This window comes from Podarcis melisellensis, assembly GCF_964234715.1.
Source record: "Podarcis melisellensis genome assembly, chromosome: 3".
Taxonomy (NCBI): Eukaryota; Metazoa; Chordata; class Lepidosauria; order Squamata; family Lacertidae; genus Podarcis; species Podarcis melisellensis.
In genome coordinates this window covers 82,516,824-82,541,137 of record NC_138530.1, presented here as the reverse complement: position 1 = coordinate 82,541,137, position 24,314 = coordinate 82,516,824, and the positions used below count along the sequence as shown (strand labels likewise).

Below are 24,314 nucleotides of genomic sequence, written 5' to 3'. Positions count from 1 at the left end.
CCTGCAAAACCCTGTACAAACTGCTGTGCAGAGTGATTGACAGGTGCCAACGACTGGCGGCTCTTGCTGTGCACAGGGCTGTACAAGACCTGACTAATAGGTGGCCGTCAGGCCTTCCAGAGTGCTGCACACGAAGCTTCACAAAACCCAACCATGACTTTGGGGAGACATAGTGACAACCACTCTCGGGTCTGTGAGGGAACTTGCACATCTCAGCAGAGCTACCAAGCTACCAAATGTTTTTTCCTTCCCCTATAGCATGCTTTCCCCCACAGCTATCTTCAGTTCTGACATCAGCTTGACATGCAATAAGTTACTGCTGGTTAATACTATTTGGGTGTGATGATATGGATTTTTATGTTTATTTATCATGTTTTCTTTACACAGTGTGAATGATTAATAGAACTGCAGTCTTTTTTTAAAAAAAGAAAAAAAAAAGATCTATTCAGCTAGCATTTCTGTGAGGCACAGAATTTTAGACTGCTGTTCTCTGCTCATGGCAACAGATATTATTATTGTGTGAGCCAAACTATTTGTGGCAGTGGAGTGTGTGTGTGAAGGGATGTAATGTAACAATAGACTTGCTTTACAATGTATGCTCCCACCATAAGGGTGTACTAGCATCCCAGGACTTATTTAGCTCTTACTAACACTCTGATTACTAAATATTGCTGAAGAGTTTTCAAGCTTGGGGTTTCTTGGGAATTTTCTTGTGTTCTTTTCTTCCTTACACATCAGAAAAATCAGCTTAGCAAGATCCGCCTTTGTGCTGGATGAGTGCCTCCAGGCTCTATACCCAAGTCAGTTGCAACTTGCTTTGGTCAGACAATTATAAAATTAATACGGAGTTAAGTGGCATGTTTAACAATAAGTACCAAGCATCAGTGCTGTGCAAACTCAATTCTTTCTGATGGAGATCACAGGGGAACTAATCCCATTGAAATGAACAGACGTCAGGCGGCAGCAAGTGATTATTATTTTGGGTGTTTTAAATATGACTTTTCAGCATACAAGAGGGATTTAGAGGCAAATACTGTACATGTTTGTTCAAAAGTAAGCCATACTGAGCTCAGTGGTAATAACGCTTGAGTAAGGCTGCCTTAGAATCCTCACTCTCATTTTATTCTATTTACTCTTCCTCAAAACTCCCATGAGGCTGATTAGGCTAGGCTTAAGTTCAAAACTTTGAAACAAAGAGGAAAGAGAAGACACACAAACTACTCAGGCTTCTTATTTCCTCACTTCTGTAGCAACACCTAACAGATATTGTTCAATTCACGAGAAATTGTAAGGTTGGGGGGGGGGGGTAGAAGTAAAATAGGCTCACGTTTTTGCTTTCTCCATCCTAAGCCCAGGAAGAGGTTCCATCTTCTGAATGCAGAAGATTCCAGGTTCCAGGCATCTCCAAGCAGTACTGAGAAAGAGTCCCATCTGAAACCCTGGGGAGTGGCATGGACAAGCATTTCCCAACCTGCTGCCTTCCAAATGTTTTGAATTACAACTCCCATTAATCCCAGCCAGCATTTGGGAGATGTTGGCTAAAACATTTGAAGGACACCAGGTTGGGGAACACTGGTCTGGGCAATAATGAACTAGACCGGTCAAAGGCCTAATTCAGTATAAAGCAACATCCTATGGTGGGAACATCTTTACCATCTAGGACCAAGGGAACTCGGCAAATAACTATATTGGGGCTCTCACTTTATTCATGGCACAACACTGCTTTATACTTTGTCTCTATGACACTTCTTAACATCTAATTACCACAATTTGCTAAGGTCCCTGTTATCTTTTTCAAAAATGTTCTCCTCAAGCGGTGATTGCTTTTTTGTGTGTGCAAAAATATTGGAATATATTTACTGCAATCAACAATTCTTCCAAACATCTGGCTCAGAATTCAGAGGGGAATGTTGTCCTATCCTAGTACTCTCTGTTGCAAATAATGATGTATGTTCTACTATCTCATCTCATGAATATCCTTATTTTCCTTTTTGCTTCCAACACCAAAAGCTATTATGGATCTGTTTGCAACTCTGAATAGTGAGTTTTAAAAAATGCTTACGTAAGGCAGAAGCATGCCCTAATTCAACAGAAGGTACACCAGGAAAGCAATAGACTCAGAGCTGAGGATCCAGGAATCGATTTATAGTGCTGGGTATGGGATTTGAATGGACACAACATTCTGCAGCATTCCCAAATGCTATTACTGCCCCCCAAAGTAGTGCATGCAGTATTTCATATCGTTGTGACACTGCTGGGGTGTCCCAATGCAACAGTGCACTGCAGTTTTGTATGAAGACATTTCAGCAGGGGCTATTTGTCATTTTGTAATACTTAAACAATAATAACAAAAAGCTACACCTGCCAAAATTCTACGGATGGTAAGTATAATGGTATTGTCTAAACTGAACATGGTTGTCTCACAAGTTCTTGGACAAGCTAGCCCACAAAACAGGGTTGGCCCTACCATTAGGCAGAGTGAGTCAGCGGCTTCAAGCAGCTTATTTTGGGTGTCAAGAATTGCTTATTTATTATTCTTGTATTTTCACTCCCAGGAAGAAGTACTTGTAAGATTGTAGGGGCCAGGAAGAAGTACTTGTAGGATTGTAGGGGCCAAAATAACTTAGCTAGTCTTAGGTACTATGCACCTATGCCCTTCAACCTGAGGCAGCAAAATGTCTTAGGAATGCCCTTAATGCCCTGTTTATTTCACATTTGACCAGATTTCCTTGCAGAAAGCCTACATGATGGTTAGACCACATCCAATCTTTATTGAGCATCTAGTTTGTTTATGGGGTAGTTATATGACAATGATAATTCATCCTGGTTTGCTTGCAGGGAGTTTAGTCACTTGTTCAACCCACACTCTTTAACACACTTTGCAAACTTGAAAAACTTTGTAGTTCTTTTTTAAAAAAATATGATTTGTTGCCCTAGGGCAACGTAGTACTTTAATCCACTTTAAATATGCAAACCTGAAGCTCTAGTGAGGGATGAGGGTGGCTCTGTGGATTAAACCATTGTGCCACTTGGGCTTGCCGATTGAAAGGTCAGTGGTTCGAATCCCTGCGATGGGGTGAGCTCCTGTTGTTCGGTCCCTGCTCCTGCCAACCTAGCAGTTCAAAAGCACACAGTGAAAGTAGATAAATAGGTACCGCTCCGGTGGGAAGGTAAACGGCATTTCCATGTGCTGTTCTGGTTTCTCCAGAAGCGGCTTAGTCATGTTGGCCACATGACCCAGAAAAACTGTCTGCAGAAGCAGACAAACGCCGGCTCCTTCGGCCTTTAAAGCAAGATGAGTGCCACAACCCCAGAGTTGTTTGCGACTGGACTTAATTGTCAGGGGTCCCTTTACCTTTAAAGCTCTAGAATGTACTTGAAGCCCTCTTGCCAAATACTGAGCATCTAGAGGCACCCTTAGGCCATCACTGCTGCAAACAATTGGCAAAGCTCTTTGCTGTGAAGCACTTGCTTACAAAGGAGGAGAACAAGGGATTAGGCATTTCCATTAAATGACCCACATACAGGGAAAAAAAACACATTTAAGTAGCCTGACCTCACATTTCTTCCAAGTGTGAGCAGTAAAGCTACAACAATCCTTTGTGTGACTACACAACTGCCCCATCGGTTCCTCCTGCTGTGTGGCCATCATGACTACCCTAGTCGTCATCATTCAGTTTTGGAAACAGGGTGGCCCAGCAAAACAGAGAACTGCAAAAACTGAGACAAGACACATCATTTTATGGCTTTCTTGAAAACTGCTAGATTTCTTTCCCCTCCCTAACTATAAACAGAATATATTTAATGTTTCCATATTCATCATTTTATGTTCCTCCCAGAAATAGAAAAGAGCTGGACTGTGAACAAGAACCAGATACCCATTTAAATTATGACCTTAATTGTTTTTTCAACTAACACAGAACTTGATCCGGCGCTGACAAAAAGTCTGAAAACAGAGCAACACATTTTCAACGTACCAACTCTAGAACATGTCATTGCCTTAAGGAAAATATTTTAGGGGAGGGAGAAACAAAGCTGAAAAATGCATATTTTAGAACAAATGATCAAAAAGCCTAACACAATTCTGTAAGGCTCCAATAACTAAAAAGGGAACTTTGAACTTGCATTCTTTATTAATTGGCTTTCCATATTTTAGCTCTGAATGAATATTTTATTCTGACTTCTAGGTTTGCAGAGACTGCTTCATAGGAATGGCATAGAGAAGCATTCAAAATGTGAACATTCAGCTTCTTTGGACGAGCAGAACACCTTTATAGCCAGGTTGCACTCGTCAAGGGCTATGGGAATGGCATTAAGGTTCTCTGGTTACACACAGTTGGGTCTCACCACCCACAAAAGGCTCTTTGAAGGAGCGAGGAGGTGATACTAATTCTGTCTTTCCTCTGCAGTCCCCAAATCAACCCCACAGCACTGGGAGAAGGGGCTTTGGAACCACACAGTAGGTGATGGGGTGGCTGCAAGAGGAAGAGAGAATTTATAAAAATCACATCTTTCCCCTTGTTGGACCACAGAGAATTTCCATGAACTGAGGGATGCAAGCCATAGCAGTTCTTACAAAGCCACTTCTCTTATCACAAGGCTAACTATGACAGATCTTGTGTTTAAATATTTGCGTTTCCTTGCAAAAAGTACACAGGTGTGTTTTAACTACTCTGGATCCTTAGCATTTCTAGTCATCTTTGCAGTGTTCAGGCTTTTTATGCAATTATTCCAGCAATTTCAACTTGCAGGGCCCAATCTAGAGAAACTTAAGACTCTTTCAGACACATGATCAATGCGCCGAGGAATAAAGTCCATTCACTTGCTCACCTTCTTACCCCAATGGTTCCTTGGTGAACAGAATCTCTATGCTTACATATTATATGTACGCTGAGTACACAACTGGCAAAAATGCATTTTGCAGGTTACCAGATCGCAAGTTGAAGTACCTGTGTGCATACAAGTTATCTTCATATAGCTCTACTGTATTTGGAACTCATGAAAACGGCCTTAGTCATACTTTGAAATCACTGGGTCGAAAGTTAGGGCTTGTGCATACTTCTTGTCCCGCCACTTTCCCCTGGGAAAACCCGCTGTTTACTGCTAAATCACAATGTCAACAGGGTTTTCTGCAGATTGCTGCTTGTCCCGATTCAGCAGGAAAGGGCAGATGTTCTAGGTGAAAGTGGAGGCACAAATGGAAAACATCTCAGACCCATGCCTAGAAAACATGGTGGAAAATGAAAAAACCTCTCAGACCCATTTTTTTTAGGCACAGAACAAGTGGACATATGGACAAGCCCTTACTTCTGTTTACCCTAAGTCCCATGTACTTCATTGAGTCTTAAGCCCAAATAGTTTCCTCTGAACAGGAAAACTGTGAGAACTGATATTTAAAGATAAAGGATTCTCAAAGACTCCGGCTATCTCTTCAGATGAGAGCAGTCACGTCATCAACAGGCCTCCCATCTTTTGTGATTCAGCAGTATAGAAATGGGGGAGGGGGAATAAACACACTCCATGATTTGAAGAGAGAGGGAGGGGGAAAACCTCTAGTACCAGAATGCATAAGAAATGAGGGCTAAGTTCTTCATTTGGCTGGCAAGTGAAGTAAACAAATCAATACTGTTTAAATTATTTCCACGTTTAAGCAAAACTTGTTTTTAAAAAGTGCAGAGCTTGAAGGGAGAAGAAAATTATTATCGTAAATGTTAATAGCCCCATAGCAAGTATTTTAAGCCAAGTGGAATGCAAGTTCTCAGCATACTTATGTTATATAGAAGATCCTTTTATTCTTAGTAATAAAATATGCATAAGTATCTAGTCCTAGTGTTATGTAACTGCATCTCAAACAAATATTGGAATTATAGCTTTAAAGCAGGGTGCCTAAAGACTCATCTCTCCCTTTAGAAGCAAAGAAGATATCAGCAACTTGCAGAGGAGTAGCAATGCTCATTTGTTGCTTTGCTACAAAAATGAAGAGTCTTGTGGTGCCTTAAAGACTAACAAATTTATTCTAGCATAATCTTTTGTGGACTAGAGTCTGAGTGGACTCTAAATCACAAAAACTTAGGCTATAATAAGATTTGCTCATTTTTAAGGTGCCACAAGATTCTTACTGTTTTTTCTCAACAACTTGGTTGCTGATCATAGCTGGCAACGTCAGTCATGATTAATCGTTTTTTTTCTAGTGACTCATCATCAAATAAGCCTTACCTAGACAATATGTCACAGTCAAGTGATCTGATAAATACCCGCATCATCAGTAACACAACTTCTATACTCTTGAGGAACACAGTAAAGCTTTTTTTATTGTTTGAATTTCGGTTACATTTAGGATGAACACTCACAATGCAATCCTATCAAAGCAAATGGAACATAGTCTGTTTATTTTATTTTATTTTATTTTGCCTGCTGGGCTTATGTAAAGATTACTTATCTATTATTATAAAAATAATGAGTAAAAATATATAATGAAGTAGGATCAAATTTCAGTAACATCAGTTTATTCAGATTTCGTATTGAGCATTTATTTAGCAGGTGTGGTGGGGGGGGGGACCTCCTTCAGCGTTGTATAGGATCAGAAGACCAAGCAGTCAGCGTCTCAGATGGTTCTAGAGTTCTCAGTGTTTGATGAGGTAATGATACAGATATGAAAAAGCTATATAGTCACAGCATCGAATGGCTACGTTTATTCCCAATTGGTTAAGAGGACTGGGGGAGGGGAGAAGATGGCACTTTCATGTTTCTCCTCCTGTGTTGCCAGAGCCAGGAACACAAGGTGCTTCACTTATGGAGGAAACTGTAGTGCAAACAATACCAATCATTAATGGATAGAAAAGTCCATTGAATTCCCTGCTTCAGTTCCAGTCACGTGTGTGAAGTACGTTGGCTAAATTCTAAATCTCTCTGCTATTATATTTGCATTTGCTACATATTCTTGAACGCCCCTCTTCTTTTCACAAACTACAAACTTGAAGAACTTATAACACTAAGCGTATGGTTCATTTAAGTGCATTTCTGGCCCTTCAGAATGAGAATAGCAACTGTTTCAAATTAAGAAAAAGGGGGACTAGTGGGAAAATAACTCCAAACATGATTAAAAAAAGAAAAGAAACAAGACCCAAATATCTGAACTTTGTGAGAAGACACATGTTGATCAAGAGATAAATGGAAAAGAGATTTTTCTCCCTATATCCAAGTTCCACACCAGGCTGGTCCTCCCATCACAGGAAGAGTCACCATTTTTTTTCAAACCTGTGAGCATATTTGAAAAAAGAGGAAGTGTTGCTGCCCCCATGAATGCACTGCAACTTGGTATGCTCCACAACCATGCACACACTGCAACCACATTGATGACAATCACACGCAGAGAGACATACACTCACTTTCCCACTGCTAGCGATTGGGCATGAAAAAATTGCCTTGCTTCTTTTTAGGCTAGAGCTTGGGGCCAGGATATCTTCCTAGAGAGTTAAACTTCCTTCCTGAGCTGCACTATTCAAGAAGATGGCCCATACCCAACATTTACACCTGGGGAAAGTGTTCTATTGAAGTCAATAGAAGGCATTTCCCAAGCCTAACTGTAATGAGGGGGCAACTGTTGGGGAATTTGGTGATCCTTTCCTCTGCAGCTGCAACCCACCCCTCAAAATAATCCCTCTTCCATTCTAATTAGGCTTGTGAAAATCCTTCTCTTTTAGTCAATATACCGTATTTTTTGCTCTATAAGACTCACTTTTTTCTCTCCTAAAAAGTAGGGGGAAATGTGTGTGCGTCTTATGGAGCGAATGCAGGCTGTGCGGCTATCCCAGAAGTCAGAACAACAAGAGGGATTGCTGCTTTCACTGTGCAGCGATCCCTCTTGCTGTTCTGGCTTCTGAGATTCAGAATATTTTTTTTCTTGTTTTCCTCCTCCAAAAACTAGGTGCGTCTTGTGGTCTGGTGCATCTTATAGAGCGAAAAATACGGTAATAATTTTCTTTCCAGCCTAATTGTGACGCAGGGGACATTTTTGGCGTGCTAGGGTCACACCTGGAGAAAGATCCCCTGCTACACATGGTGCAGTCGAGCTTGAGAGAAGCTTTATATTGGCTACAATAGGAACACAGGAAGCTGACTCTGGTCCATCTACGCAGGGTTTCAGGCAGGGGTTACTCCTGGCCCTGCCTGGAGATGCCTAAGGACTTTTTGCATGCAAAGCAAGATGCTCTAGCACTGAGCTATACTTCTTCTCCAAAAGATGTTTCTCTCAAGTCCAATTTCAGCAGGGTGGGGCAGAGGAAAGAGAAACCTGAGGGCACAAGGAAAGGCCCAGTGGGCACCCACAGGTGCTGTATTGGTGATTCATGCATAGTTTTATATTTGATTGGCAGGCTTAAAAGGTGGGTAGCATTCAGCTATTTTTTGTGATATATATACAGGGTGAGTCTTTTAAAAGAGGCCCCCATGGAACATGTGTACTCTGTATCCATGGGGCCTCTTTTAAAGGACTCACCCTGTATAAGGAACACACACTACCTGGCTTTTCTGGCTACTCTCCCCATAATGGGGAAAAAAACCCCAGGAACTTCTGAAGACTTTTTGTGAAAAACCATAAGGTTCATAGCTTAAACTTCTCTTTTTGCACCCAATATTAGCAAATACTGGAACAGCTTCTCTTCCAAAGTCATTAAACTGAATTTGGGCTGAACTTAGTAACTTACACACACATGTGCTGGTATTTCTGCAGCATCAAGGACTTTAGACAACATAACTGTTGTGTCTTTGTAATAGCAACTTGATTCTACAGATAAATGGGGAAAGAGATGCACAGAACAGGTCTTTTCGTAAGATATTTCATAAGAACATTTCTTTCATAAGAAATAGCACTAGCATGTGTATGTATATACTCTGTATTACAGACAGTGTACAAGTCTGTAAAGTACAGATTTTCCATGTATAGCAAGCCTCCTTTAGGTTACATACATCTTTATATTTATCCTCTTGCTTTACCCTTACTGAAAGCTAACAATTTACATTTTGGAAGTGCTAAGAATGAACATTTCTGGATGCCCAAATATATCTGCAAAAGACAGTTACAGTACTGCCATTCTTCATTTGACATCTGAACAAAAGCCTACTGGGGAGGAGAAGGAAAAAGCTTTATTCTGAAGGGGTTTGGGATCAAGACCCTCCCACCTGGTGAAGTTCTTATTAAAACAGGTTTTACTATTTTAAAAAGTGGGGACATGTAAAACCAGAAGACTTTCTAGCATGTATTATATAATACAGGAAGATGTAACTGGATTTTCTAAGCACCATGCTTATTCAAAGCAGGGAATACTATATAAAACCTGACCTTTTTGCACCCAGATATTAGGCAGACAATTGGGGAACTTTACAGTTCTCCAAATACTGAAGCTGAAGATAGAGTCTTACTGCAGACAGTGTTAATAATAAGAAGTTGCTGTAGTTAAATTAATTTCTAACTGCTTATCAGAGTTTTTTATGAAAGGGCGCACAGAGGAGGGAATGGAGTGAAATGATGAAGAAAAAGAAAACTGCACATAAGATTTCTTACTAGAGAGTGTTCCAAGTATTATTCTTTTTAGAGGGGGAAGACAGTACCCTACTTAATGGACCTAATGTACTGGTAACCTGGAGCGCTGAAATGGGAGGACTATGCATGTGAAATCAGTGCAAAGGAAAGTTGCTGTGCATTTATTTGGTGGGCAAAAGTCCTTTTCAGAAAATAACTAAGATGGTTGATTTAATGTGTCATTTTAGCTATGATGGCTTCATAATCAGCATCAATGTAAGGATTAAAACACCAGCAAAACTGGGTTAGTGAGCAAAAGCAGATTTAGGTTTAAACGGCCTGTATGTATTAACACACATATTATCAAGAGATTTGTGTGTGAGTCACTTATTCAAATATGCAAAATGTCAGGAACATATAGCACTAAAATGAAAAATGGAAGCAGCTTGCAGGCTTTGGCACTCAACTGTGCAGGCACACATGCATGTGAAAACACACACTCACACTCACTGTTTGATTTGTGGGTTACAATCTGACAAGTTGTTAAACAGAAAAGACACAAACAAGAATGAGTTGCTTTTCTCACACTGAGTTCTTATTTGATCCCCCTGTCTCCTCCTATACTTGATTTGCTTCCCCAATGTTCCTCAACCCCATTTACTATCAACAGGTCAGGGAGTTCTCGCCAGACTGTCAATGCCTATTCTTTCAAGGTCTTGGCTCTGTAGGACAAGTAAGGTTTTGAGCAGCATGCGCAATTCATTTGCAGTCCACTCTGCATAGTCTTTAAAATTAGCAAGCTAGCAGGGAAAAAGAGGAGTGAAACATTGGCGAAAGGCTTTCAAACACAGATGGCTGAGAGGCAAAGGTCTCCTAGCAGAGGAGACCGGATGACAAACTTTGAGTTCAAGTGCCGTCACGCTGGATGGAGGCGTCTCCAAAGAAGTTGTCCCAAAGCAATCCAATTCCTACCACAGTGGGTCTACAAGGCATAATCCAGGAGAAACAATCATTTTTTTAAGGCCAAAACTACTTTCCTTCAGCAATTGTTAATAGGAGTATAATAAGATGCAGCAGCATTTTTAAACCAAGGCTCAGAAAGAAGCTACTTTCACTCTGAAAGGGAAGCTACACTAGGCTTGCATGGTTCTCCTCTGCACCAAACTCTGCCATCCAAAGTACCATTTTTCCAGAGAAGTAACATGGTAATAATGATCTACCTACCTGCAGAACCAGACATACAAAATGCATTCAAGCCCTCCTGCCCTGGAGAATTAAACTTAACTGCATTCAATACTCAGCTTGTGCACCGAAACCGTACCAATTTATGAAATGCCTGTTTGAAGTCTTCATTGGACATGGTGTAGATGATGGGGTTGATTAAGGAGTTAAGATATCCCAACCATGTGAAGAAGTCAAAGATGGCCATGTGAAACCAGCAAGCATCTTTACAAATAGGCAACACCAAGGTGATGATGAAGAAGGGCAGCCAGCACACAATGAAGGCTCCTAGAATAACCCCTAAAGTCTTGGTAGCTTTCCGCTCTCTGGCGGCAGTCAGCTTCTTTTTTTCCAGCAGTGCATCAGACACCTTCACTTTGACTTGGTTCATGTACACAGGAGACCCCGTTTCACTAGAAGCCTCCGAAGCTTTGCAGTTTATGGACGTGACTGATGACGTTGAGCCCGGGGAATCTGTTATTAGGTGGGCTCGGGTTAACCTTTTGCCTGTGTTCTTTGGTGTCTGTTTCAAAATCCGAGACCTGGCTTCCACATAGATCCTTCCATAGAGGATGATCAGAAGCAAGGTGGGGAAGTAGAAGGCCCCCACCGTGGAGTAGACGGTGTACAAGATGTGATCCGTGTTCACCACGCAATCTGCCACCTCTTCTTCAGCTTTCGACTGGCGCCAGAACAAAGGGGGCATCGAGATGGAGATGGAGAAGACCCACACCAGGGCAATCATGACAGCTGCCCTCTTGGGAGTCCTTTTAGTAGAGTACTCCACCGCATCCGTAATGGCCCAGTACCTGTCCAGGGCGATCACACACAGATGGAGAATGGAAGCAGTGCAACAAGTGATATCCGAAGAGAGCCAGATGTCGCAGACGATCTGGCCCAGGGTCCATTTCCCAGTCACAGTGTACATGGTGCTGATGGGCATGACAAGGATGGACACCAGGAGGTCCGTGACAGCCAAGGAAGCGATGAGATAGTTGGCCGGCGTGTGGAGCTTGCGGCTCTGGTAGACGGTGGCAATGACAAAAGCGTTGGACAGCATGGTGGCCAAGGTGATGAGGGCCAAGATGATGGTCAGCACCACCTTCCAGGAGAGCGGGGTGCCATCTTGGTAGGTGGCGCTTTCTTCTGCGCCGCCGCTGCCACTGCAGTTCCTGGCGTGGTGGAAGGAGTCATTGGTGTGGAACACATCCACGGAGGCTGGGCAAGGTCTGGGCTGCTCCATGCCTCCACACAGAGGCTCTGGACCGACGGGGCTGCGGAGAGAAGGAGGAGGGAGGAGGAGGAGGTGGAAGAGGGCAGCGCCCTCACAGCACGCTACATCTCCAGAGAAGCCCGCGCGCCAAATGTGAGCTGGCAGACGGGAGTCTGGGCGGATGTGCGGGGGAGGGCATGCGCGCGGGGCTCACCCAATGGGGACGCCTCCCGCGCCCGGGCGGACAGGGTCTCGCGCCGCCGCCATCACGCGCTCGCCCGTCCGCCTACCTTCCTGCCGGCGCCAAGCCACCGCCGCCTCAGCACGTGCGGGCTTCCAAGCGAGGCCATCTCGGGTGGTGGCGGCGGCGGCAGTCCATGCCCTGGTCGAGGCGAGGCAGCATCTTCCCACTTTCGCGACGGCAGCAGCGAAGCCGGCGGACGGAGAAGTTGGGAGCGACGGCGGCTGCGGCGGGAGTAGGAACCCACACGCGGGCTTCTCGGAGGGCGGGAAACGGCGCCACGGGCGGCCAGAAGCCTCTTCTCTTCTTCTCCGCGCCTCGCCCAACAACTTTTTCCAGGCGGCGGACGGAAGGAAAGTAGGCGGCAAGGCGACCTCTGTGTTGGGAAATGTTCCCCGGGTCCGTCTCTCTCTCTCTCTCTCTCTCTCTCCCAGGCCAGGAGAGCGAGGGTCCTCCCGGCAGACGCAGCCGGCGCCTCAGTGAGCGAGCGCAGCGCCAGCCTCGGCTATATATACGCCGCCCGCCGCAGCTCCGCTCCGCTCGGCGCGAGCCCACCTCGGCAACTCGTGGCCGCTGTCGCCCAGCTCCGGCTGCCGGCCTCTCGGCCCCGCCCCGCCCCTCTCGGCCCCGAGAGGATCCCGCCGGGTCCTAGCGCCCTCCCACCGCACCTGCCTCTGGAGGTTCAGCTTTCCCCTCGAACCGAAGCGGACTTGCTTGGGATCGCTAGTTCGCCTTGTCTCTTTGCTTTGGACGCGGACGCCTGACGGGATGCCAACAGCATGGGGCACCAGCGACATCCAAGGTGGGGCAAGATGGGGATGATGATGTCCAACCACGAAGAGGTCGCTGCCGTTAGATGGGGCGAAATGGCCCCTGGCCTTGAGGGCTCCTTCGTGCAGGGTAGGTTTATCCACAGCTCCTAGCCGTAGCCCATCGTGGCTAAGTGGAGCCTCCCGTGTCAGGAGCAGTGTCGCGCGCGGGAGAGGTCTGATGCCCTCGCGTGTTGTTTGTGGGTTGCAGGATGCTGGACCCAGGTGGGTCCTTTCTCTGATCCAGCCGGGCTACTGCTGTCGTGTCTGGATCGCTCTTTTCTTTTTTGTGTGCTCCTGCCTGATCCACAGTCCAATTATGTCCTTTGCGCTTTGATGTAAACCAACTTTACCCCCTTGGTTCCGCTGGCTCGACTCCAAGCCCTTCGGCTTTTAATTGGGCAGCGTCGCGAATCGGGCGGCTGCTCTTGCTGTTTTTTGGAAGGGGGAATTCTCTGAAAGTCTTCCCATCGGCTGAATGGGAACTGCTTTTATCTCCAGCCGCGGAGGGTTTGCACTCACGCCGAGTGCAAACGTAAGCATTCCGCCTTCCTCTGCCCACCCACCCGCGCTTTGAAATCTGCAGTGTGATGACAGGCATTTATGGGGACTGGCAGAACCAGAGAGCATGTACCCAGGACAGAAGCTTAATAATACTCCTCGTTCTCTCTTACACGCAACACCCGATCCCCATTATATGAGAGTCTAGGGAGACTTACTCTTGAGTAAGCACGTTTGGGATCCCTCTGTCTTTTCGCTCGCAACCTACTCAGGCGCCTCGCAAGTCGCACTTGCCTTGGCTAGAAGGTCCAAGCTCTAAGCTCTCTGCGTTTTTATTTCGACTTCCTCTCATTCTGGGCTGTTTTTGGAGCCCAAGGCGGTTTGCAATGGAAACAAATATATAACAGCAGTTGGCCGTTAGAAACAATTGCATGGCCGAACGAAGGCGGCGTACGCGCCGCCGCTCTTTGCGCGCGTTTACTCGAAAACCAGGGTCGCTGGGGCTTTTCCGTAGCTGTGCGCGGATCGCAACCTCCCTTCGAGGGTGATTGCAACGCACGTGCAGAACCAGACCTTCCTCCTGAGCTCTGTTCACACGCAGCAACAGTGCACGTCTGGCTGAAATCAACAGGCTGAGAAAGGCAGGAGGGTTTCTTGGGCTGCGGGGGGCGTCCAAAAACGCCATGGAACCAGACTGATGAGAGGGCTCTGGGCCCCCGGGATATCCTCAGCTAGCCTGCCTTTGGCAGAAGTAGGAAAGCAATATTTATCGTCGCCTACAAAGTGCTCAACCTGTGTGTGTGTCAAGCAATCTTCCAAACTCAGTTGGTTAAAGCAGGCACCCCCAAACTCGGCCCTCCAGATGTTTTGGGACTACAACTCCCATGATCCCTAGCTAACAGGACCAGTGGTCAGGGATGATGGGAATTGTAGTCCCAAAACATCTGGAGGGCCGAGTCTGGGGATGCCTGGGTTAGAGCATAGTGCTGATAACGCCAAGGTTGCAGGTTTGATCCCTGTTTGGAACAGCTGCACATTCCTGCCTTGAAGCGGGTTCGACTAGATGAGCCTCTTTACAGTTCTGTGATTCTGTGATCTGGTCAGTAAACGCCGGAAGAGCAACAAAATCGGTGACTATGGAAGCCTTTATCTTTTCCCAGCGCCCGATCTTGGCAGGGAGGGAAACAGCTCGGCGTGCTGCCTGCAGAACCGCGAGCTTTTATGGACTACTCAGGCAGTGCTGTTACGTGTTTACGGTGTGGGTTTTTTAAAGTCCGAAATGCGATCGTTAAAACATTATTGCGCTGCGTCTCGGAAAAAAAGGCTGCCTCCTCAACGCGTTTGCTCAGGAGTAACTGACTCCTACCGAGTTCCAGGGGGTTGAATGCGATCGCACAAGTCCCGAGCTCCACCCTACAAGCGAAGAAGGGACGGATCCTGGTAGAAGTGGCGAGTTGGAGGTTCGCGGCAGCCACGTGCCAGCTCGTTCCCACAGGCTTGGGTGGGCGCTTGCATTGGTGGGCGACAGATTGCCTGAATGACGCGAGCAAACAGGGTGGAGAGGGAAGGTTCTCCTCCCGGATTTCTGTATTGCATGCGTGGCGCACGCACATCCCTAATCTACCGTCATCACCTTTACAAGGCAAGTGATCCACGATGCAGCAGAGAGGTGAGATCTGATTCCGAGCCCAACTGAATTCTGGCACTAAAGTTGGCCGTGGGCATGGAGTGTGTGCACTCAGCAGTGAACTGTAGGCAATCACAGCTCCCCTTGCGAACAAACCTCCCTTTCTTGCTTTCACATGTTATGCTTTCTAGGTGCACTTAAAAGTAATCCGTGAAGCGGCCCTTAGTTCGGTAGAAATGTGTTCCCTCTCGCCATCAGCGGTTAACTGCTGCCAGGAGCTGTGTTTTAGGTTACAAAACTGCCCTCGGGTTTCCTTAAGGCACCCCAGAGAACCAGCTCTCCCTGATGCTTCTGTTCCTCAGGGCAGCCGCAGACCATATTATACCATGGCCTTGTCTGTGGCCATCCTATCGCACCTTCAGCTGGTTGCTCATTTTGCCTGGGAGCCCCAGAGTATCCTCAGTGTCACCCCACCTTCCAGGCTCACCCTTTGTTGCACTTTCCATCCAGGGCAGGTTAACAGCTTTGGTCCGGACAGCATTGTGAAGGGGCCCTTTTACTCGTACTCAGAAAGAAACTCTAGCAAGCCCTCGTCTCTTTCAGTGTAAAGTATGGTTTCCTGCCTGCTGAAGCTCAGCACCAAAGGAAAGCAGTTTAACTTTGCCCTTCCTCTTTTTCTTGCTCACCCTCTTGTTTATTGCTGCAGCTGCTTTTTTCTCCTTTTCCAAAATTCTGTAGGACTTTTGTGGACCGTAAGCCATAATATAGTTAGAACTGGTTGAGCCTTGCTTGCCTCAACACAGTAAAACGTCCAAAGTTCTCTCCCTTATCTCCTCACATTTCTAAGGAAAATCCACAAACCCCTTAAATCCGTGCATGTGCTCTTAAATGGGCTTAGGGTGCAATTCACAAACAGAAGTCTTCATTTTGATGTAAGCCACTGGCACTGCTTCTAGAGTGAAAGATTTGAGTATCATACCCTGGCACCTCTGGTTTCAGCAAAACTTAATTCCCATTCAGAATGCCCAAATGGAAATCATTAGGAAGTTAGTCCCACTGGTTATAGTGGCACTTACATCTACCTGATAAATGTGTACTTAAGCTAGACCAGCGAGTAAGAACCATCAAACACAGTGTGGCTTACTTCCAAGCAAACATACAGAATTGTACTCTTATGATCTCCAACCTTAATGCAAGCTGATCTGAAAGTTGCAGCTGATGTGATTTTTCTGGACTGGGTCACATCTGGAACTGGGTTGATCAGAGCTGAGGTGGGGATTATCTATTAAGTCACAAGGCATCTCCCTGAAATGGTGAAGTTAGCAAATTTTTGACACCCCCTCCACCCCACCCCACCAAAATTACCTTTATATGATAATGTGTATTATTTCAAAATGTGATAACGCAGCCCTGCTGTGTTTGGGTCCCTTCCTGCTTATTCTGGGGCCCTGGACTTCTGCTCCCTTATTTGCCCTGAAGGCCCCACTGTGCTGCTGATGTAGATCCCAGCAAGGTTTCCTTTAAAACACACACACACACACACACACACACACACACACACACACACACACAAATGGATCACAGACCAAAAATAGGAGAGGTTTGCTCCATGTCTCTGTGGCTTTGCAGCAGCTGGTAAGGGAGCTGTCCAGCAAACAGAGCTCCTGAAATGTCAGCACACCCAGTGTGTTTCTGGAGGGCTGGGGCTGACGATACAGGCTTCAGGCTTCTCCTAGGAAGAAGGCAGAGCTTCAGAGATGCTTAAACACCTCGGCTTAAGCTTCAAATACTTGTTTGTGAAAGCATCAATCCATCTTCATCAGGTTAGGAATGCTATGGGACTTCCACAACATGCAGCTTCTCAGAGCTTCTGTTTGGGTTAACTGGGGTATGTTTGCTTGAGGGCAGCAAGCGTATTCTCTCTCTACCTCTGTGAATCAACATCTAACATGTGATACATACCCAGTACGAAGATAATAGACATCTTTGAGGTTATGCAGGGTTGCTTAGTGTCCTCTCAAACTTGGGCCACAATTCATCTTGCGCCGCATGGGGATTGTCATTTTAAAATGCAGCTGATACAATAATTTAGAGTCCCATTTGTGTGGATAATGCCTTGTGACCCACACAGTGTTTTTCTCACATATGACATGGCACCATTAGTATCAGCTTTACAAACTGAGATCACTCTAGGTACTGGGATTACTAATGGAGAAGTAAGTTTGAAGGTAAATTTGCAGTGACATTATTACATTCTTAAATTGTAGCCAAAATCTGCCCTACAGCTTGCTAACAATGGTAATCAAGAAAGATGTGTTAAACATAACTGAATTAAATCAAAGGAAAAAATAAAGAGTGAAAGCACACACAAGGAAAATGAACCCACATCCCCAGTAAGTGATTTATGAAGAAATTTTATTAATTAAAATTTGGACATAATATAGCGTGTGGTTGTTGATTTACGTAAGCAATTAGGTGAATTTGGAACATGGCATAATTCAGTAGAGAGCCAGTGTGTTGTAATACCTAGATGGGTGGGGGAATGTGCATGCTACATGGAAATAGTTTTCTCAAGGATTGAAGATTCGTGCCCAGGACAATTTTCAATCCATACATAGTCTTGATCTGGCTGTGGCATAAATATTAAATAAGATACAAGCAAAATTGAAAAAAATCCCCAAGCTCTGGGAAAATGCAAAAGATAGTTTTTTTTTTAAAAAAAAAATCAGAACACCTGAGTTTGTTTTCGTTTAAAAAAGAGCCAGGTATGATGTATTGCAGAGGACTATAAACGCATCTTATTCATGGACCCAATCATGTTTTAATTAAAATAATATGTTTCCCTAGAACTCAAAACTCATATTATATCTGAGTCTCCAGATGGAGACTGCATGTTTCAAAGTTTATTCATCAATAGGCAGTGTTGAAATCTCATCCATTGTTGCTTCAGGCCATATTTTACCTTGACAGTAAGACGTTCTGGCAGAGGGTTAATTTGTTACTAAATCTTTCGTAGGAAGAAAGATTTCAGAGGTAGTGATTTATTAATCTATAATAAGCATCTTCCAATATAGTTAAAACAAGATAGAGGGGGACATATTCATATCTCTCATGGACCAAAGAAATTCTGATGTTGTTGTAAATTGCAGGACCAAATGTGTATTTGACTAAATATTGCAGCTGCTGTTTGCATAGTTAACTTGCACATCCATGAACAAGGAAAACTGATCAATATTAACTGTGAACTAAGAATTCCCTCAATTAAAGAGAAGTTTCCATTTTGAATGTTTTTTGGCACATAATGATACAGTAGTTTAAATTTCCATCTTTAGCACCTCTACTTGGAACTAAATTCAGTTTCTGCTCTACATAAACCAATTGTGGATTAACTTAAGAGGCTACTGAGCACGAGCATAATTTAAAACACCTAACTTCATCCTCATGCCATTCAGTGAAAAACCCACATATTAGCAGTATGTCTGAACGTAGAGATTTAATAATAATAATAATAATAATAATAATAATAATAATAATAATAATAATAATAATAATTTATTATTTATATCCCGCCCATCTGGCTGAGTTTCCCCAGCTACGCTGTGCAGCTGTTAAAAACAATACAGCATTAAATATTAAAACTTCCCTAAACAGGGCTGCCTTCAGATTTTCTGTAGAGTCTTGCAATTGTTATAAATATAATCCAGTATACATGAGATTGTATATATAACCAGCTGGAGTAATCATAAGAAGAAGTTAAGAGACCTAGGCCTCATTAGCCTAATAATGAAGAAGTAGAAAAAAAAATGTTTGATTGCACTCTATAAATAGCAAGAGAGAGGGGAGCAAACTCTTAAGGTGTGTGTGGGAGGGGTAGGTTAGAAAGTCAGCTCCATGCTGTTCAAAGCATAAACTCAGCACTGGGCATCATGTGTTGGTGCAGATGGGTATCTTTTCCCCTTGCTCCAACATTGCTAGCATTTGGTAAAACACAAACGGCATTATCATGTTCAGAAGCACTGCAAAATGCAGGGGGGGGGGGTTGGAGAATGAAAACAGGGTGATGAGTGGGTTGAGAATTCAAAAAGTTCAGTGGTGATCCATGGGGTCAAAATTGATTTCTGAAGGCTTTGGGAATATCCCCATCCTCATAGAGTTGTTTGTTGGCAGGTGTTTGATCCTAGGAAGGGATATGAGTTAGACAGCTGTAGTAGGTACAAAAATGCCAGTGACCATAGTCAATTCATATTGAAAACACTGGGTAGAATTCGTCCTGTCAGAGCAAGCATTGCAACTTGACAGGTGGAACAATCCCCTCTGCCCTCCCTCCCCTTATATGCTGTTCTGCAGGTTCTCTTGACTACCCCAGCAACTGATTTCGGGGTGGGGGGAAAGCCCTATTGTGCGAGTAGAAACTCTCATGCAGACAAAGGACTTGTTAAGTGAATCCTGGCTGCTATTTCCTGTGCATCTCTCCTACAGAACACTTCTTCTTCTTCTTCTTCTTCTTCTTCTTCTTCTTCTTCTTCTTCTTCTTCTTCTTTGGTTGAAGTCAAGAAGCTGTATCCTATTTGGCCACTTAATCTTCCCAACACACCACTTTCCTCCATTATTTCATCAATCTGACTAGAGACGGTATATTGGGTGTGCTTGGCACACCACTAAGAGGCTAGGAAGAACATGAAGTACATCTGTCAAGGGCAAACGTTTTCCATAGCATTCCATTCTTGTTAATAGTTCTACATAGCTTTCAAAAAAATGTACTCAGAACATGTTTTCTGACGCAGGCTGACGCAGTGATTTTGTTGTGGAACAGGTAAGAAACGTGGAGATCTCTACTAAAGTGTAGTGGCTAGGAGGCTGAAACCTGCAGTTTCCCAGTCAAAATCTCATCTCTTACATGAAACCATTATGTGGACCTTAGCCAAATTAATATCTTCAGTCTCAGTTCCAAATCTGCAATATGAAGATCGTAACCTTCATATTGTAGTAACCTTCTCTGCAAGGCTTTTGTAAGGCTCAAAACTAGATAATCTTTGATGGCTACTAAAACTTCCACCCTGAATCTCAGTTTATTGTACTCAACAGCGCTTCATTGGTTTCATTTTGGTGTTTTGTTTTGGATTTTGAGGTTATTAATTTCTTGGTGAATTTTAATATGTATGTATGATTTTATTGTTGATTTTGTTGTACAAATACTCTGAGAGATATTTTACCTAAAAAGTGGTTAGGGGTTTGGTGTGTGTGTCACCGGAAAGTGTGAGACAGCACTTGCTTGACACAACTTCATATAAATTCCCTGTAAAGAATAAATAAAAAGGTGATCAGGAAGAAACCTGAATCTGACCATCTAGGTGTCATGCTCACTTGAAGTAAACAGTAGCTGCAGTAAAGAAGGCAGAAACAGACAGCTTTGCTTTTTGTCAATGAGTTTTTAATCACAGGGGTCTCAGCAAGAAAGGTGCCTTAATCTTAATATGGTAGATTTCCCTTTCCATTACCCTGACCTGCCTTGGGGCTTTTCTAGACAAATGCTTTATTGTAAAATGAATGCACAGTTACAACTCAGTTGTTTCAGAGGATCTAAAAATCTCTAACAATCACACCTGCTGTGGAAAACATCTGCATCCAGGGATCAATATTTATTATGTTTTCAATGGGGAAATGTCATGTCCTTTTCTAGCTAGTGTATCAGATGATATAGTGAGTTCAATGTGGGGGAATGTGTCTCATCAGGTCAGTGAACCAAATGGTTGATACTCCTTCATATTTGTGCCTTTGGTGGTGGTGGTGGGTTTAAAAATATCTATATCTAACACAGGTAGATGGAAATAGACACATATATTCTTTAGTAACTGATTACTCCTCTATTGTAGCATTTAAGTGCAGCAGTACACATTCTGCATTTTAAAAATTAAAGAGATATGGCCATAGCTCAGTAGGAGAGCATCTGCTTTGCATGTAAAAGCTTCAAGGTTCAATTCTCAGCGTTTCAAGGTAGGGCTTGGAAATACGGTATCTCTTTCTGGAATCCTGGAGAGTCAGTGTACACCAGTGTTCCCCAAACTTGGGTCTCCAGCTGTTTTTGGACTACAGTTCCCATCATCCCTGACCACAGGTCCTGCTAGCTGGGGATGATGGGAGTAGTGGTCCAAAAACAGCTAGACACCCAAGTTTGGGAAACCCTGGTGTACACAATACTAAGCAGGGCAATACTTGCCCATGAGGCAAGATGAAGTTACTGTCTCAGCCAGCAGGATCCACAGGGCCAGCAGATCCTGATGTAGATCTTTGTTCTTCTATGCTCCTGATGTAGATCTTCACTCACATCTTCTTACCAGGCGGGGCAGCATTTAGTTATTCACCTAAGGCACCACAATGTATTGGGCTGGCCCTGATACTGAGCTATATAAACCATTGAAATTATTCTGTACAAGGCAGCTTCCTATGTTCCTAAGTGGCAGATGGTAAACCTCTGCAGGGCTGCTGTTTTTCCCCCTGCAGCAATGGCCCACCACTTCCTGACATTTTACCTCCCACTACTTAAAAAAATGTAGTTGTTTGAATCTTGCACCCTTCCTCCTCTCCAGTACTGCAGTGCCTATCTCCTCTGTTCAATTTAGAACATATGTGGAGGAAAGGAATTTTAGGCCCCTGGCTATAGTCATTGCACAAAACCTTCTTCCACCTATTCTAAGAAAGAATAGACACTGCAGGGCCGGATTTAGGTTTGATGAGGCCCTAAGCTACTGAAGGTAATGGGGCCCTTTATATGTCTAGCTGTCCTTTGTCAATAACAAATTGTTGCTATTTTTTGTGTTGGATAGATGCTATATGGTAATTTATGGACCTAATAGGTATCTAAAGCCATTTGCACATAACAAAATATGTATTTTATCAAAGTAATTGTTGAACTGAAATACAATTAAGAAGTATATTAATAGGGAAATAATTATTAAGCTCTAACTGCATGTAGGTTTTATTTTATTTGTTTTTTATCTTATATTTTGGAAATCTAAATCCAGCTGTTTTTTTCTTTAGTTTTTTTGGGGGGGCCCAAGAGAGTGGGGCCCTAAGCTATAGTTTGTTTAGCTTATACGTAAATCTGGCACTGAATCACTGTCTCTCCAACTTAAGCTTGCTCAGAGTCACTTTGAGGATAAAATGGGATAAGGTTGGTGTAGACGACAAATGCAACAAATTCAACAAATTCTGGGTTTTTTACACTGTGGTCTCGAAAGATCTATGGGGCATAATAGTTTTGTTTTGGGTTATTAAAATATACCTATGCATTGTGTTCATTTTCTTGTAACAAAACTAGGCCATATATCATGCAGCAGCAATAATGTAAGCAATTCCCTGCATTGGAAATTCTTTTGCATAGCAATTCTGCCACTGCAGTCCTGCAACATCTAAAAAGTTGCTTCTGCCAATGCATTCACTTTTGCTCTCTGAAAAGTGTTTCACCTGCTCTAGCTCTATAGAGAATAATTTATCCTTGTATTATAACATACTGAATCTAACCACCAGAAAGGGTATATGATGGACCAGTGTATTGGATTCATCTGCACTGATTCCACAGTGCAATGTGACGGATTTATTTGGGTCTTAGCAGTTATTCCATCAAGCCTTAATTGAAAATACTGTCAAACTGGAAATATAAGGATCTTTGGTGTAAAACTTTCTGGAGTACAACTTTCTAACTCCAGCAAAGATGTTTTTGAGCCAGCATCCATGCAGTTTGAGAAATATAGTCTCTGTGAATGAGTATCATTGAAGCATTGTAAGGAAACACAACTGTTTGTACTTCTCCTGGGAATTAAGAAGAGAGCTTGTATCCAAATTACTATTGCACCATCTGTATTGTGCATCAAGTGTGGTATAGTGGACGAAGTGTTGGAAAGACCTTTGTTCAAATCCCTACTCATTCGTGAAACTGACTGGGTGACAGGTTCTGTCACTCCCCTTCATCTAAACCTACCTCACAGGGCTGATGGGAGCAGTAAAGGTGAGAGGCACCATGTATGGAACTCTGTGGAGGATAAAAATAAATATATGATCAAAATATAAATAGTAATACTGCATGGGTGAGCTATAAAATCACAAAACATGCAGCAAAGTAAAGCCTGGAATTATAGATTGTTAGACCTTTAAAATAACCCCTTCTAAGTTGTTTCCAAAGTTCCCCACTTCCCTTAGCATAGAGCATAGATTAAAAATGGTTTATTTCAAACTCTTCAAAGGTCAGATTCATGTGCTTTCCCATACAGCAGCAAGTAAAGACAAGCAGTATAACTTAGGATCCAAATTGGCAAAGGTTTCTAAATTATTTGTATAGCAACACAGAGATGGCTTGCTGAAGCCACTTGGTTTAAGCTTGGAGCATCCAGCTTCGACCTCCTTACTGGTAGGGTTCATATGGTGGAATAGGGGAACAAAGGCTTGATAATCCTTCCTCCCAAGGCGAGGGGGAGTGACCTAGCTAGACCTGGCAGGACAGCTTACGGTATGGTCTTAACCCCTTCATGCATTAATTAGAGTTAAGCATGTTGGTTATATGAGGCTGGATAACCCACATATAGCTCCCACTGATATAAATGAATGTAATATATTCACTGGCAAAAAGCAATGCATACCAATTAACTGACTGGTTCTTCCAGCAGCCATTGTATCATAGCTATTTTACTTGAGTTTCACAGAAACAGATATGCTTGAAAAGTACCGGCTATTCATTCAGCACCTGGATTTTCTTCTTAACTCCAGTAAAGAGTTACTGGAGAGTAGCATCATCACACCTATAATTTATGCCTTTGTCATCTCCAGGACTGATTACTGTTGAGTGCTTTGCTTGGGGCTGTCCTTGACGTGTGTCCAGCACTGTCCTAGTAAATAGCTTGGGAGCATCATCTAGTGTAGAAAGAGGAAATGGAAGACATGCTGATCTTGTTGAAACTGCACACCAGCCTGCTAGCTGACCTATAAAGCTCTAAATGGCAGAGCTGCGCACACCTTAAGCCCAATTTCCCATTATAGCCTTCTGGAGACTCATTGGTACCTAACTCTTCCAGCATCCAAAACACAATGGAAAGCTTTAAATGTTTAGACACACATTTTGCGCTTAGAATCCCCATAAGGAGGATTGTTTTCTTTTGGTTTTGTATGTTGATGGGGTAGAGAGCACCATC

The 24,314-nt window shown here is 43.6% G+C and overlaps 1 protein-coding gene across 1 annotated transcript; it reads right to left on the bottom strand.

Annotated features, from left to right (window-relative positions):
* Nucleotides 1–8,478: 8,478 nt before the first annotated feature.
* HTR1B (5-hydroxytryptamine receptor 1B) lies at nt 8,479–13,518 on the bottom strand. The gene has a single exon (XM_081904918.1). It carries the CDS (start codon nt 11,982–11,984, stop codon nt 10,818–10,820), a length of 1,167 nt encoding a protein of 388 aa, XP_081761044.1. The 5' UTR covers nt 11,985–13,518; the 3' UTR covers nt 8,479–10,817.
* Nucleotides 13,519–24,314: the final 10,796 nt, after the last annotated feature.